Genomic DNA, 16,332 nt, shown 5'->3' with positions numbered 1-16,332 from the left:
TGTAAAGACGAAAGCCCTCACTGACTCACTCACTCACTGACTGACTGACTCGCCAAAAGTTCTCCAACTTCCCGATGTCGTAGAAACATGAAATTTGGCACAAGCATAGATTATCTCCAAAATAGGAAAAGTAATTGGGTCCCAACTCGGTTATTCAATTCTAGCGCAAAAGAATTGGCGTTGAAATTTTACGTACATAATCTAAATCTGTCACTTCCCAATGTCATAGAAACATAAAACTTGGCACGAGCATTGATTATGTCATAAATAGGAAAAATTAGTTCCTCCGAACTCGATTATTCAATAATATGCGCAAAAGAATTAGCGTGCAAATTTTACGTACGGAATCTAATTATCTCACTTCCCGGTGTCATAGAAACTCGAAATTTGGCAGGAGCATTAATTATGTCAGAAATAGGAAAAGTAATTGGGTCCCAACTCGGTTATTCAATTCTAGCGCAAAAGAATTGGCGTTGAAATTTTACGTACATAATCTAAATCTGTCACTTCCCAATGTCATAGAAACATAAAACTTGGCACGAGCATTGATTATGTCATAAATAGGAAAAGTTAGTTCCTCCGAACTCGATTATTCAATAATATGCGCAAAAGAATTAGCGTGCAAATTTTACGTACGGAATCTAATTATCTCACTTCCCGGTGTCATAGAAACTCGAAATTTGGCAAGAGCATTAATTATGTCAGAAATAGGAAAAGCTAATGGGTCCCAACTCCATTATTCAATTCTACCGCAAAAGAATTGGCGTCAGAATTTTACGTGCGGAATTTAATTTTTTCACTTTCCGGTGTCATAGAAACGTGAAATTTGGCACGAGCATTGATTACGTCAAAAATAGGAAAAGCTAATGGGTCCCAATTCGATTATTCAATTCTAGCGCAAAAGAATTAGCGTCCAAATTTTATGCGCGGAATGTAATTTCTTCACTTTCCGGTGTCATAGAAACAGGAAATTTGGCACGAGCATTGATTATGTCATAAATAGGAAAAGCTAATGGGTCCCAACTCGATTATTCAACTCTATCCGCAAAAGAATTAGCGTCCAAATTTTACGTACATAATCTAAATCTCTCACTTCCCAATGTGATAGAAACATGAAATTTGGCACGCGCATTGATTGTGTCATAAATATGAAAAGTTAATGGGTCCCAACTCGATTATTCAATTCTATGCGCAAAAGAATTAGCGTCCAAATTTTACGTGCGGAATGTAATTTTCTGACTTTCCGGTGTCATAGAAACGGGAAATTTGGCACGAGCATTAATTATGTCATAAATAGGAAAAGCTAATGGGGCCCAACTCGATTATTCAATTCTATGCGCAAAAGAATTAGTGTCCAAATTTTACGTACGGATTCCAATTTTCTCACTTTCCGGTGTCATAGAAACGTGAAATTTGGCACGAGCATTGATTATGTCAAAAATAGGAAAAGCTAATGGGTCCCAACTCGATTATTCAATTCTAGCGCAAAAGAATTGGCGTCGAAATTTTACGTGCAGAATGTAATTTCTTCACTTTCCGGTGTCATAGAAACAGGAAATTTGGCACGAGCATTGATTATGTCATAAATAGGAAAAGCTAATGGGTCCCAACTCGATTATTTAATTCTATGCGCAAAAGAATTAGCGTCCAAATTTTACGTACGGAATCCAATTTTCTCACATAGAAACTTAAAATTTGGCACGGGCATTGATTATGTCATAAGTATGAAAAGTTAATTGGTCCCAACTCGATTATTCAATTCTAAGCGCAAAAGAATTAGTGTCCAAATTTTATGTACGTAATCTAATTCTCTCACTTCCTGATGTCATTTTATATAAAGGAAACGTCGCATGGTTACCTCCACGTGGTGTTTTCTGGGTAACGCAGAGAACTATGCAAAATGGTGAACATATGTTTTTCCTCAGTATCTCTAAAGTAACCACGACTTCATAAGATTTTCCGTGTAAACATCAGATAAACACCAGTACCAAATTAACTCGGGCGAAGCTGGGTATATCAGCAAGTCTCTATATAAATTCAAGTATAGTTCAAGGTGGGCACATTTGAAAATGCAGAATGATGGGAATGCTCATGCCCTGCCACCTGGTTAACAGTCACTTGGGCATGACTGAAGGGATGTGGGCACACACAATGTCATACCTATGGAAGAGTCAATAAAACAGGTCTACATTATGGGCTAAAATGTCCAACCTTGGAAGTGAAGACCCCATGATCACGCCAGGAAAGAAGCTCAGTGGAAACATGACAAGAGGCCACAGGTGCAGTGTAGACTGCATTGGGTAATGCATTATATCTACTGCCCAGTAAGATTGTGCCACAGCAGCTTTGCGGCATATTTGCTGTGGGTTTACCACTGCAGAAAGCCGGCAGCACATCCAGACCTTAGGGCAATGGAGAATATGACCAATTCAACAGTACAGTACTTCAGCTGACGTGAAGACCCATTAGATGGAGAAGTGGCCAGAATACCTACCCCAACTAGTAAAGGATTAACCCCTTAAGGACCAAGCACTGTAAAATATATGGCACTTGGTCCTGAGCTTTAATCGCCCTGGTCCTTAGGGGCTTAAAAACTATTCTCATCTTAGACATTTAATGCATATTCACAGGCTATACCAATAATGTTTGTTAGGTACAAAAACTATTCCCCCTTTCCCCCCAACTCCCTTCCTCCTACTGTGGCGGCTGAGATTACAGAAAACGCTAAATTGGTCATCCTACAGAGTTTTCATAACTTCAATGGATGTGAATAGCAGTTACATAAGTAGCACAACATGCAAGCTATGATGAGAAGATATGGAAAAAGCAAACCTGTCTGCGCTATGCTGTTTCCATAACTGCCATTCAGTTCTATTGGCGTTACGAAAAGAGCGTAACACAGTCAGTTTGTCCCTTTTCATAATACTGGGCAGCCGGTGGATGCAGAGACCAGCCCTCTATTCCCATCTCCGCCACCTTTTACCTATTGGAACAAGACTGCTGGTAGCCCCACTGATTTGCAGAATGATGGTATGTCCAAACGATACGTTATAACATTAAATCATGGGAATACCCCTTTACAGCACAAGAGAGAATCTATTAAGATCAAAGATGTCCTTGTGGTCGAGTGGGCAAAAGCCATGCTGGCCACAGCTCTCTAAATTTAGTTGACAGATACAATGGGTAGACAAAAATGCATTGGATATTAATCATCAGCACTGAGCTGCCCTTTTGGGCCCCCGCAGGGCTGAGAGCTTTCCCGACAAATTTGTGTTTACTTCACCTCTTGCCCTGCTCCGGGTGGTTTTGGGAGCCAGCTGGTGACAGCAGCTGAGTGGCTCAAACCCCTGACCAATAGAACCTTGTTGCTCTGGAAGATGTTCACTTCTGAAATACGATTTATTACCCCATGTAACTTAAGTCATGCATTTCGTACGGTGTTTCCATATTTTTGTCCACCACCTGTACAGTTTGCTCTTAACTGAGCAGAACATAATGGGGTATACAAGAAGGAGTTTTCTAATACCAGAAGAAGAGGAAATCATTGGGGTGCTTCACGGTCAGGAAGAATTATCCGCACACTACAATCTTTTCATTTGTGCTATTTAATACTTTCTCAAACAAAAATAAAATAACACATTAAAATTAGATTATAACTTAAAGCTTTAGCGGTTTTAATTTTCACTGTTACATACATTCAGTGGAACTTAGAAGACGAAAAAACAAAATAAAACACTTGAAGTGCAAAGAAGTTGTAAATGCAGTTGAACTGTAAGGTACTGTTGTCGACAGCAAATAGGTTATGGGATTTTAGTGTATGAAAATCTCTTCCTCAGCCGCTCTGCGCCATTTAAGAATCCACGCCGTCCCGCCGTCTTGTATAGATGAGCGGCTGTTCACTTGTACAAGCTCATAGTAGGGCTCTGGTACATGCACATGTAGGCGTCACACAGGAGCCGCCGCGCACAACCCTGAATATTTCGAGAATCTAAGGCATGAAGTTCTTCCAAGGACATTTTCAGATATTCCCCGACTTCTGGGCAAGGAGTGACTTGTGGAATGTTAAATCCATTTTGCCCACCTGTGATTTAAAAAAAAAATACAGAACTGTTTAGTGCAAGATATTTCTAAGCAGAGGCGTAACTAGAAGCTCAGGGGCCCCAATGCAAAACCTGTAAGAGGGCCCCCAAATATAATGCTTTATTCAAAGTACTGGGCTCCCTATATGGAGAAGAGAGGCATTATGGGCCCCCTAAGGCTCCTGGGCCCGGGTGCAACCGCATCCCCTGCACCCCCTATAGTTACACCAGGGGCATGAGGACGCATATTTACCTGTGCGGGTCTCCTGCGTCCTGTCTGGATCTTCTTTCCCTTTCACTGTGGATGAAGACACGCGCATGCACAGTAATCCTTTTTGAACTCCTGCTTTCCCGCAGGATCCACGGCCTTTCCGCAATTCAATTGCGGACGTGCCACGGATCGGATGGCTTCCATTGACTTCAATGGAAACCGTCCATGCAGGATGCGCAGCAAAATGGAGCATGCTGTGGTTTTCTGGACCGAAATGCTTTAATGCATTTTGTGGACGCCCATGTATCCCTATGGCTTGATTTGTGGATCGAATCCGCCCGTGGACATGAGGCCTTTCCCTTTCGAACAAACCTCTCCTTGTACCTTATTTACCAACAGAAATTGATCAATGTCTTCCATGTTGCAGATGCACTGGAGCTGCAGCCCGGTCACCGTTTCTACAAGCCTGCAATCTCCCATTATACTTACCACTCCTCCACCTCCAAACTTGGGACCCTCCTGCGCACTGCTTGATAGGACTACAAAGACTGTCAGCTTATATATGAATACTGCAGGTTTTAGATTTCCTAGTATTACATATCACACCTAAATTGAGTCCTACCCAAGTAGAAAGGTTTTGTTTTTTTTTTAAAGTGAGTCTAACATCAAGACCTGCCAGGGAATCCGTATAGGAGATGATTAACTCTGTCAGCACAGTGACTACAGGTTTTCAGGTAGTAATCATTACTGCCTGGGACCTTAATCTCCAGATCAAAGGATAAGGTAAACCTTTGGTAACTAGGATAGACACCTCAAAGGAATGCAGCAGGGATGTGGCAGCATAGACGGTGAAGTTTCAATAAAGCAATGGCCTTAAATGGCCTTTTTCAAGCTTAGGATAGATACCTCCATTTAGGGCAAGAACTGTACTTCCAGCTTTTGCCCCAAGTATTATTTTTACAACATCGGCTCAGAAGTTGACACACTAAGTGGAAATATCAGACCGTTTAGATACGTACCATCACGATCTGCCATGCTGTCAAAAAACACCCACGCCGAGTCGTCCCGGCCATACTTCACAAAAGCCACATAATGACTGGTCTCAATGCATAAAACTGCAAACAAGTCCATTTTCTGGTATGGTATGCAGCCGTGTCTCCAATCCCAGTCCGGCAGCTCTTTGGGCAGGGATACTGGATTGAACTTATGGTGCTGTCTTTTTGGGTGGAGATGAACCTTTGGAGAGAAAAGGAATGTTTTTTTGACTTAGAAATAAACATAAGATGCAAATAAGAGTCCAAATGTGTGGGCAAGATCCACTGTAAAGCCATAACTCCTTCATGAGCGGGGGTGCTTTGGGCCTCGACACTCAGTTGCAAATATCCATTTTCAGAAGTATGTATTCTCAGAGTGCTTTCACACCAAAGAACCAAATACAAAATATGTTCATAGAATGGGTAAAAATAAAGATTTATACAGTTTTGCTACTTCTTGGATGCCGTCACCTTTTTTGGATTCTGCAAAATACGTTTGTGTCACTCAAGAGGTCTAGCATTGCAAAGGTCTGCCTTTTTGGCGGAGGGGGCAGAAATGGACAATTTTTTTTTTGGAAAGAACTTTCCTCACTTCAATAAAAATAGTATGTGGTCTGGTGTTAAAGAGACTTTCTGGTTTCAAGACAAAATTCTACCCCAAAATATTCGTCTCCTGTCCTGGGACAGAAGTTTGTTCTGAAACCAAAGGGTTGCTTTAATGTCTTAGCAACCAGCAGAATACCATGTACAATTTCCAGTGTTAGAGGTAATACCTATTCTGTACATAAAAAAAAAAAGTGTGCGTACTCCGCATGGTATACACTATTTTGTGGTAGATTGCTGTAAAGGAGAGCACAGTTGGTTGGATTTTCCTATACACTATTAAAAAAAAAAAAAAAAGTATGCCGGGGCATAACACACTCTTCCTTCCTCCACTGATGAGTGGGAGTCTATGGTGCTTTCTCAGCGCATACACTGAAACTGTATAAAATGTTCCTGTTGGGGGATGTAAACACAACCAAAGGACCTCAATAGCCGCAGTAACACACTGACCTGGGTATTGCAGGTCTTACAGAACTGCTTGATTTTTCCTGCAGAAATATCACTGTCGTCATAGCATTCCCTGCACTCGTACATGGCGAGTCCTCCACAGATGCGGCACTGCCGAGGGGCTGGCGGGCGACAAGAGAGACAGCAGGGTTACACATACACCCCTTCCATCACATCCCACCGCGTCACAATATCACGACTCACTGTCTTCCAACAGATCGGTGATGTTCAGGTCCAGAGAAGGAAAGATTTTGTTGAACATCTTAAAGTCTTTTCCAAACCGAGGCATCTGAATGATCAGGCACGATGGAGCCTACGGAGGAGGGAGAGAAGTCATGTGCACTGCAGCAATGGGAGCTGGTTATCGGAGAGGAAAATTCGGTTTTGCTTTTTATTTAATTTTTTCTAATTCTTCACAAATCCTTCATGACAGTCATTCCTTACTCTCTTGCCTGTTAGGTTTAGATGTCCTAAGAAGTCCTGGTAACGCCCAAACTCAGGAGCTGCAGTCTCTCCAAGACCTGAGGCATATTATCACTATTCTTTACTCTTATTTACAGCTAATTCTAGGTATTTTTGTAAAAAAAGGTTCACATTTTAATACATTTTGAAGTGTAAATATTAGTTTTATACGGAAAATTCGTTTTAGGCCGACTGCACACATGCGGATTTGCATTGTGGAATCTGTGGCAGGCGTCCGTCCCCGGGTTCCACAGCAAATACCGCCCATAGCATGCTATAGAAAAGTGATTCTTCCTGCACACGAGCGGAAAGCAATTGTGGTTTCCACTCTGAGGAAAAATCCCAACCTACTCCATTGTTATCCGGATTGCGCGCATGGAATTCAATGGAAGCTGTCCAACCCACGGTCCTTCCACAATTAACATTGCGGAAAGGTCGTGAATTCCGCATCATCACCTAGCAATGGTGCGGGAAAATCTGTACTGCACATGTCCAACACCGAGCCATTTGGACCATCCGCAGTACAGAAAGACGATGACTGACAGCTACACGGGGTCGCCGGCCGCAGTCAGGGCTGGGGATTCCGCATGCAGAAATCCGCCTCTGTCGTGTGCAGGCGGCCTAACTGAAGGATTAAAAAGTGACACAAGGAAGAATCCTGAAAAGGCGTTTACAGCGTACACAAATCAGTAAAAAAATCCTCCAAAAATGTAAATGTTAATACATTTAAGTTCTAGAAAATCCTTATTCCGATTAATTTAGCATTTTATTGTGGACTCACGAGTGGCGCACGCGGCCATGTGAGCCCGGTCCAAGAGTAAATCCCACTCCGGTGGCCTCCGCCTGACCATGTATAACTTGGTCACCCATTCAATTAAATGGGCGGCATGTGAACTACATTGTGTGGTTGATTGCCTGGGCAGTTTATAGTCTTCGAGACAGACATTTCTTATAGACAGTTATGCGGGATTACAGGAGTGAGCGGGAGCCTTGTGTGAACTCATTAGGAACCGCATGAAGTCAGTCCCACTCCAAATTAAACATGGAAGAGCATAGGCTCTCGATCCAAGACCGAGAAGAAAGAAGACCCTCCTGGTTCATAATGATCTGTGGAATCCCTGAGGGGTCTACAATTAAATCACTAAGAAGTAGATTTCATTATACCTCTGCAAATTTTAAGCTGCTGTTAATAAACGACCACTCCAGTAGCTGCTGTATGGTGGGCACCCCAACGTTCTCATTCTTGTCCATGAAAATCTGATAGAAGTAACAATCTTGTACTTTCTGTCCGGCCGACCTGAACATTTACATTGGAGAAGAATTGAGAAACAAAAATTATATTAGAAATTGATACGTCTTCATTATACACAAAGCTTTTTAAGCCCTCGTTAGGTGCTTGTCTTAGGGCTCATTCACATCAGCGGAGAAGGTTCTAAAAAAAAAAAAAAAAAAGGATAAAACAGCCCAGCATAGAGCGCTATTTTGTCCTGTCAAATCTGGAAAAATTCCGGACGGATGGCTGAAAACTCAACGGACCCCGCTATAGTCAATGAGGTCCGTTCGGCGCCGTTAGCTTCAGTCATGTGATGGTTTTCATTCAGACAGGGTCTCTTTTTCTGCTCCCTGAACGGAGCAGGAAAATGCAAACCCCTAGTACTGATGTGGATGAGCCCCGTCACTGCCACACTGTCTTTTAAATGCAAATAAAATAAAAAAACTCTTCTAAAAACAGTGAAACGGAAGCCCGGTGAAAATCAATGTTATTTGTCCCCATATATGATAGAATACATTGGCTTGCATTTCTTAGATCAGACAGGTCAAAAAAGGGCAAAAATAAACCTTACACTGCTAAATAAAACTATTTAGGCTCAATTTTTCTTTTAGCCACTAGGGGTCACTGTATGCAGTTTGTATGTTCCAATGTATAAAAAACATCATCTGTATACGGCTGCAAAATTAAATCTTGGATAATTGCATGAGCCGCCTTTTTGTAACATATTAACAGAATGAGTGCGGGGTGGGCAGGCAGGTGTTAAATGTCATTTCCATTTTATCCTGCTATTAAGGAATAGCTGTTCACGCAGCTAACACTATAGCACATACCTCCAAAGTAGAGGCTACCAAACAGCCCTTATGGGCATTTATTAACGTAAGTATTCACTTATTACTATCTAATCTGGCCTAATTAAAACACTTTATCAAGTTCATTTTCATTGTTCTAATGCATTAACCATACTCAGGTTATACAATGGAACTCAGACATTTCCAGTCAAAATTACATGAATGCTTTAGTCTAAGATTATGAGCTACACTTCTATACAATACTGACCAAAGGAAGAAAACTGACTATTTTCATAAAAACGTCTGCAAAATGTATATTTTGTAGTACTAGATGTGAGATGGAAAACACGTAAAATCCATTATGTATAATATGCAGCAGAAGGTTATGAAGACAACTGGATTACCTGATCTTTAACAGGGGATCCACTCTTAATATATGATGGAACAATATATTCAGGAATTCTTCTGGATCTGCATAACAAAAACAGATATTGTTAAAGGACATACAGGTGGAGATCTAGTTTATATATTAGATGTTGTCATACTTTACCACCAGCAGGTGGAGCCGACATACCAACTGAAATCTGGATTTTAGGAAGAGGTACAATGTATCAATAAATAAAGGGCAATTAAAAAATAATGGTGTATAGAGAGTAAGGCCCCCTGGGCCACAGCGCGGGGGAGGAGGGGGAAGCGCTGTCAGGTCTCTGAGGTGAGCCTATCTGATAGATAAGCTCACCACAGAGAATCACGGCAATCGCAGCATGCCGCGATTTAAATCCTGTGAGCGGAGAATCGCTATGACTCTCCGCTCGTGGACGCCGGTGGATCATCGCCTGTGGACGGACAACCTTAAGTGGATTTCTTCATTCATGGAGTGACAGACAACAGCCGAGTGACATGAAAAGATAGAAGAACTCTTCAAGCTTTTAATGCACCTTACAGATGTTCCACGTGGGTACCGTTGGTGACACTAGAGGACCTAAAAACTGCAGTGGAAATGTTGGGACACACGTGGGCAGAACTGGACTACTGCCTTGACATCTGCTGTGTCAGACCCCCACATTACAAGTGTTTAATCCACCTTACAGATGTTCAGAGTTCTTCTATCTTCTCATGTCCTTCTGGCTGTTGTCTGTCACTTTATGTATGAACAAATCAGCTTTAGGCCTTCTGCACACGGGTGGAAATTCAGTGGTGGGATTTCCTGCAGAATTTCCGCCCATGCTGTAAACAAATCGCGACAGGTCCCACTTCTGTGCGAGCCTCGCAGAGGCCCGCACAGAAACGTAACTGGTGACGCGCTGGCTCTGCTCTGCGCATATGCAGCTGTGTGCCAGCCGGCACATCGCAGTGCAGAGAGAGAAGACGCCGGATGGGCGAGTATAGGGTCAATACTGCGGCACGGGTCGCGTTCTGCTGTAAGAATCCTCGCAGAGGGGTCCGACCCGGCCGTGTGCTGACGGCCTTACTCTTGCGTCATCGGTTTTGGAACACCATAATAAATATATTATACTGTGCTCTAGACCTCAGATTAAAAAGTAGCAGATTTTGTCACCAAGCGACCAAGTCCACTCTTGGGTAGACAAACCTCCATCTCTTCTCAGTCTCACCTTTCTACTTTTCTAGAAAAGCGGTGACTGGCTAATATTTATCAGAGCAGCTGTCACATTCTTAGAATTCGTAACTCTCAGACTTGGGCCGTATTTACACAGATGATTTTCTGATGCGATTTCTGTGTGTTGCGTGACGCACGATACGAACACCATTATTTTAAATGGCTCCATTTATGTGTGCAATGTTTTTTTAATCACAGCAATGCTGCGAGATACAAAAGTTGCAACACGTTCTATTTGTCTGCAATTCCGCAGATAACTCGTCCATTATTTGCTATGAGTGAGTTACAAATGACATCGCATTCACATGTACATGCGAGTAGGATGCAGTTTTTAGATTTTGCCTATGGAGAAACCAAGCGATTTTCATGCAGGTGACAATCACGTGTACCGCTATGCGATTCTCTCACAAGAGCATTGAGCTAACAGTGAAACTCACCCATTTAAGAGTACGATATCGGTCAGAGTTTCTGGAACAGATATTGCACTTGCCCGTGTAAAGGTGTTAAAGCGGTATTCATGTCTCAGATATATATGGCACAATGACAAGACCGCAGGATATGCCATAAATGATAGATGCGGGTCCTATCTCGGGGACAGCGCCCATCTCTATTAACCAGCCTATAGAGCCCATCAAGAGGCCGTAAGAGAGGGGGTGTTCAGCTTTATACTACTGATGGCCTATTCTCAGGATTGGCCATCAATAGCAGATTGGCAGGGGTCTAATGCCCGAGATGCCCTGCAATAAGTTGTGCATCGGACTGGTGCGCTACTGACTGGAGCCGATCTCTACCACAGCAGTGGCCCAGCTTAGTATTACATGCAAAGTTTCCAGTCACTTCAAAGGAAACTTTGTGATACGAAGCCTGACCATTGCAGTGGGGTTGGAGTTTTCTACTCCCGTATAAATCGGTTAAAGGTCAATAGGCGATTGGCAGGGATCGCATGCAGCGGATTAACGTCAATCCACTACTCATGGCCTGAGGGTAGGTCATCAACAGGTTACAACTGAGCAACCCATTTATACCCAAGGAAAATGTTAAAGCCTTCCTAACACACCATTACGCCATGGACTCACTGCCACGTCAATGTAAGTGTGAACCATAGCAGCTCTTGTAAGCCTGAACCATCTCAACTCCCATGTCCCCCTGAAAACCCTTCCTGGCACAAATTACAAGAATGAATGAAAATCAGAACAAACCTTTCTCTTCCGAAGTAAAACCTGAAGCAGCTTCTACTTTCTCTAAAATTTTCCTTAATTTCATTATTTTTGTTGCACATACATATCCGTATCTAAAAAGGTAAAAAGAAAGGATTATTACCGGATTATTTTAGCATTGTGTGGGCTAAGAATAAGGCATACAAGCAGATCTCCCACAACTCAAGGATCTGTTCACGTATACACCGAGTCTATCCATCGGGCTCCATATACGGCCTCCGTTGGGCTGGTACAGGATATATTATATTATATTACATTACACTATTCCATACAAATGTATACAGAAAAAATAAAGACATCCCACATGGTGTATATTTTTTTACAATGGGAGCCTCCCCTCTAGCGATAGCCCACTGTATGCCTGTAGGGTGGGATACACCACAGCCTTCCATGGAAGGTTTACCCCCACACAAGCTCTGAGGGTCTTGTCCAGTGCGAGGAAAAAAAAAAAAAGGCTGCCGTTTTGTTTTCCCTGAAACAGCGCTATTTCTGTCCACAGGACGTGTCAGGAATTGCATTTACTTGAATGGGAATGAGATGCAACACCAGACACAGCCTACAAAGAGACGTGGCCAGAGCGGAGAGCGGTTGTAAAGCATCTGTCCTGTGTTACACTAACCATTGATTTGAATGGGCACTGTGGGATTTGTGTAGAGGTTGCCCACAACCTTTGAGCTTTCGAGTCAAAGGGGCAGGGCCACACTAGGTCTCCCGACCCGCAGCATGTAGACCGTTCCTCTCCTTGCTTGTGCATAGGGAAAGACCTGTCCGTCAAAAAGCTATGGGCAAGGAAATCTAGGCAAATTTCAAAGTGTGATTATTCTGAAACACCGCAGCATTTCAGAACACTTACATGGGGTCATGGTGCAGATGTGTCCCAGGTTCAGGCAGCATGAAGCCACTGACAGGTTCTCTTAAGCAGAACTTTATGTTTTTAGTAGATTATATGGAAAGCCTACTTTTTTGTATTAAATAAGTATATGCTTGACGGATAACTTAAAGGGGTTGTCTCGCGAAACCAAGTGGGGTTCAGCACTTCTGTATGGCCATATTAATGCACTTTGTAATATACATCGTGCATTAAATATGAGCCATACAGAAGTTATTCACTTACCTTCCCTGCGCTGGCGTCCCCGTCGCCATGGATCCGTCTAACTTCAGCGTCTAATCTCCCGATTAGACGCGGTTGCGCAGAAGGGTCTTCTGCCTTCGGGTCTGTTCGGCAGCAGCGGCGAACAGACCCGAAGGCAGAAGACCCTTCTGCGCAAGCGCGTCTAATCGGGCGATTAGACGCTGAAGTTAGACGGATCCATGGCGACGGGGACGCCAGCGCAGGGAAGGTAAGTGAATAACTTCTGTATGGCTCATATTTAATGCATGATGTATATTACAAAGTGCATTAATATGGCCATACAGAAGTGCTTAACCCCACTTGCTTTCGCGAGACAACCCCTTTAAAGGTGATCTGAATAACCCCTTACTGCCTGGTTTGTCCATACATTACAGCTAATTAGTACTGGAACTGGACACCTGCTATTCTAGCCAGTCCGTGGTAAGGGAAGGAAAGCTGTGCACTTGGACACGTTACTCGGAGCACTGGGGTTGTATTTGACTGCTCTTGACTGTGCAGCGCCTAAACGTCAGAATGATTCTTGACATCCTCTTCTGACCCTTTTTGAAGATAAGCGGTTTATGCCTACATTATCTTCTCTTGCTGTAGGTTATTCCTCGATTATACCATACTCATTCTCACTCTTGATGAGAAAACTCCACAAGCTTGCCAGTAGTGTTGAGTGAACCTTTGAAAAGTTCAGTGAGCTTTAGTGTCTAAAGGTGCTTTTACACTGAATGATTTATCGTTCGCATGAGTGAATGATGACAGAGATCTCGTGTGCAGCCTGTTTATACAGGCAGATAACTCATTCGCTCACAAATCCTTCACATTCACTATAGCAGTGAGTGAGAACGACTGAACGATCAGTATTTAAAGCCAACGATTAGCGAACGAGCCAACGATGATTTTCATGTTCCATTAACCCCTTCAGTGGCAGTTTATTATTACCCTGTCATGCTTCACAGGGCAGGTTTTTTAAATGGGTCAACAATGCAATTAAAACCCCAGAAGATTTCAGATGACAGCTCAGTGCTCTGCACATTTCAGCACTAGAGCTGTCCACGGAAATCTTCCGGGGTTTAACTGCATGGTCAGTGCAGCAAGCCATGGAGATTTTCTGGGTGTGCCACTAAAGGGGTTAAATGAACGATGAATAATAAACAACTTATTGTTCAAATTCCAACGAACCGTCGATTTCTTGAACAAAATCGTTCCATCTAAATGCACTTTAGGAGCCACAGAACAACTCCTCTGCGTTCAAATCGGTGGAAGGACAACATCTACACGGAGTTTGTATGAATGTTTGCAGAAACCCACACAAACATTCATGCAGATGTTGCCCATAGTCAGATTTGAACCTAGGACCCAATGCTGCAAGACAACAGTGCTAACCACTGAGCAAAATATATTAAGGAGGAGAAGATCTTCTCCTCCTCCAGTGAAAAGAGGTGGAGCATTGTGGCTCAGCGGTTAGCACTGTGGTCTCAAGTTCAAATCTGACCAAGGCCGACATCTGCATGGAGTTTGTATTATCTTATTCTTGTCAATCAACCCTTCTAACAAAGTACAGAGTGTCCACAGTGGAGATCCCCTCATTTAAGACTTTCTAATAATTCAGTCTATTCATGGGGGCAGATACATTTTCATCTGGGGAATCGTAGATTCTGAAAATATCACTAAACATTGGATCTGGAGGTATGTGGATCGGCCAAGAATAGCCTAATGCCTCAGCATTCTGCAATAAAAGGATCAGAGGCGTCGCGAGCTGCGACACATTGTAATACGCTGGCCTCGCTGTATTAGGGGCCGCTCGGAAACTTTTAGACCTTTGTGGCTTTGATATCACTAATAAAAATAAACTTCTTAGCTGTCCGTGGAGGATTAGCACTCTGATCCACCGGGGCTATTTATGTTTTGTAATTAAAGCTTAGGATTAGTTTACTGTAATCCCCCAATCATTCATGATTCCACTTAGTTAATTACTTGCAAGACATAAATAGATAGAAAGTGAATAGGAGAAACGGACATCATCCCCATTGTACGTTACATCTTTAGACCTGATGGATATATGAACCGGTTACATTGAGGCAATGGGAAATTTTTCCAAATATAATATTTATCTCAAATGAGCGTATCGTTATAGGCTTACATGTTCATTATGTAACGAGAGGATGAAGAACGCGCCGCACAGATTACATGGATGTGTACTCTATAAACACTGCAGGCCCAGGCAGACCCAACACACTGGGGACACTATGACTGATACTGGAACACGGATCATTGCACTAGTTATGTATACATGCCGACGTAGCAGAGCAGTAGTCAGATTCAGTATAGTTAGGGTTGATATTAAAGGGGTGGGGGGTTCTGGGACTAAAATACAGGGCGATTCAAAAAGATTGGTGCAAAAGTAAAGCCGATTTTGTCATACATAAATTGAGATACAACAGCCTGACATGAAAAGAGAAGAGAACTCCAAGTTTTTAATGCACCTTACAGATGTTCAATGTGGGCACCATTGGTGACATGTCAGACTGGTAGTCCAGTGCTGCTCAGACATGTCCTGGTATATCCTCTTATTGATTCTACTGCAGTTGCGACGCGTTGTTTTAGGTTGTCTAGTTTCACCAATGGCGCTCACATCGAACATCTGTAAGGGGCATTAAAAACTTGGAGTTCTTCTATTCTCTCATGCCATTCTGGCTGTTGTATCTCACTTCACATACGAATGATAATCATCTTTATTTGTATATCACCAACTTATTCCGCAGCGCTTTCAGGCATGAGAGAACACAGACAATACAACAATTACAGTGATATACAATCAGTTTGAAGCCAACGGGGTGGGTATGATACGGGAGGTACAAGGAGGGAGATAGGGCATAGGGGAACACAGACTGTATACGAGTTACATGTGGAAATCAGTTATTATGAAGCAAACGGGGTAGGGCGGTAAAGAGGTTCAGGGGTAGAGGTTGTATGCAAGATGGATGGAAAGTGTGGGGAGCCATAGGGAGGGGTGGGGGATTAGGTCAGGGGATTTGGTATGCCTCCCTGAAGAGGTGTGTTTTTAAGGCACGTCTGAAGTTTCGTGCATCGGGGATTGTCCGGTTGCCTTGGGGGTAGAGTTTCTAGAGGATGGGTTCTGCTCTGGTGAAGTCCTGTAGGCGAGCATGTGAGGTTCGTATTAGAGGGTCTGGATCGGGGAAGGCCAATGAATAGAGAGTTGCAGTCAGGAGTGGATGAGAGCGAAAACAAGTGTCTCTAGCGTGTCCGTGGTGAGGAATGGACGGATTTTAGCAATATTTCTGAGGTGCAGGTGGCATGTTCGGGCCAGAGATTGGATGTGGGGTAAAGGAGAGGTCAGAGTCCAGTGTGACCTCAAGGCAGCGGGCATGCTGTCTGTGGGTTATGATGGTGCCAGACACTGGAATGGAGATGTGGAGGGGAGGTAGGTTGGAATGCGGAAAGAGGTTAAGTTTGAGA

General features: G+C 43.1%; 1 protein-coding gene across 1 annotated transcript in view; it reads right to left on the bottom strand.

Annotated features, from left to right (window-relative positions):
- Positions 1-3,645: 3,645 nt before the first annotated feature.
- Positions 3,646-16,332, bottom strand: part of CYLD (CYLD lysine 63 deubiquitinase) — a 53,317-nt gene continuing 40,630 nt past the window's right edge. The window contains exons 13-19 of the mRNA XM_066583971.1: positions 11,715-11,806; positions 9,302-9,368; positions 8,001-8,133; positions 6,579-6,687; positions 6,378-6,496; positions 5,310-5,526; positions 3,646-4,081 (exon numbers count right to left, since the gene is read on the bottom strand). Coding sequence (XP_066440068.1) covers positions 3,897-4,081; positions 5,310-5,526; positions 6,378-6,496; positions 6,579-6,687; positions 8,001-8,133; positions 9,302-9,368; positions 11,715-11,806 — 922 coding nt within the window. The 3' untranslated portion in view covers positions 3,646-3,896. The remainder of the gene's footprint in view (positions 4,082-5,309; positions 5,527-6,377; positions 6,497-6,578; positions 6,688-8,000; positions 8,134-9,301; positions 9,369-11,714; positions 11,807-16,332) is intronic.

The sequence above is a fragment of the Eleutherodactylus coqui genome, chromosome 11 (genome assembly GCF_035609145.1).
Source record: "Eleutherodactylus coqui strain aEleCoq1 chromosome 11, aEleCoq1.hap1, whole genome shotgun sequence".
Taxonomy (NCBI): domain Eukaryota; kingdom Metazoa; phylum Chordata; class Amphibia; order Anura; family Eleutherodactylidae; genus Eleutherodactylus; species Eleutherodactylus coqui.
The sequence above is the reverse complement of the archived record's forward strand: the minus strand, read 5'-3'. Positions and strand labels throughout refer to the sequence as shown.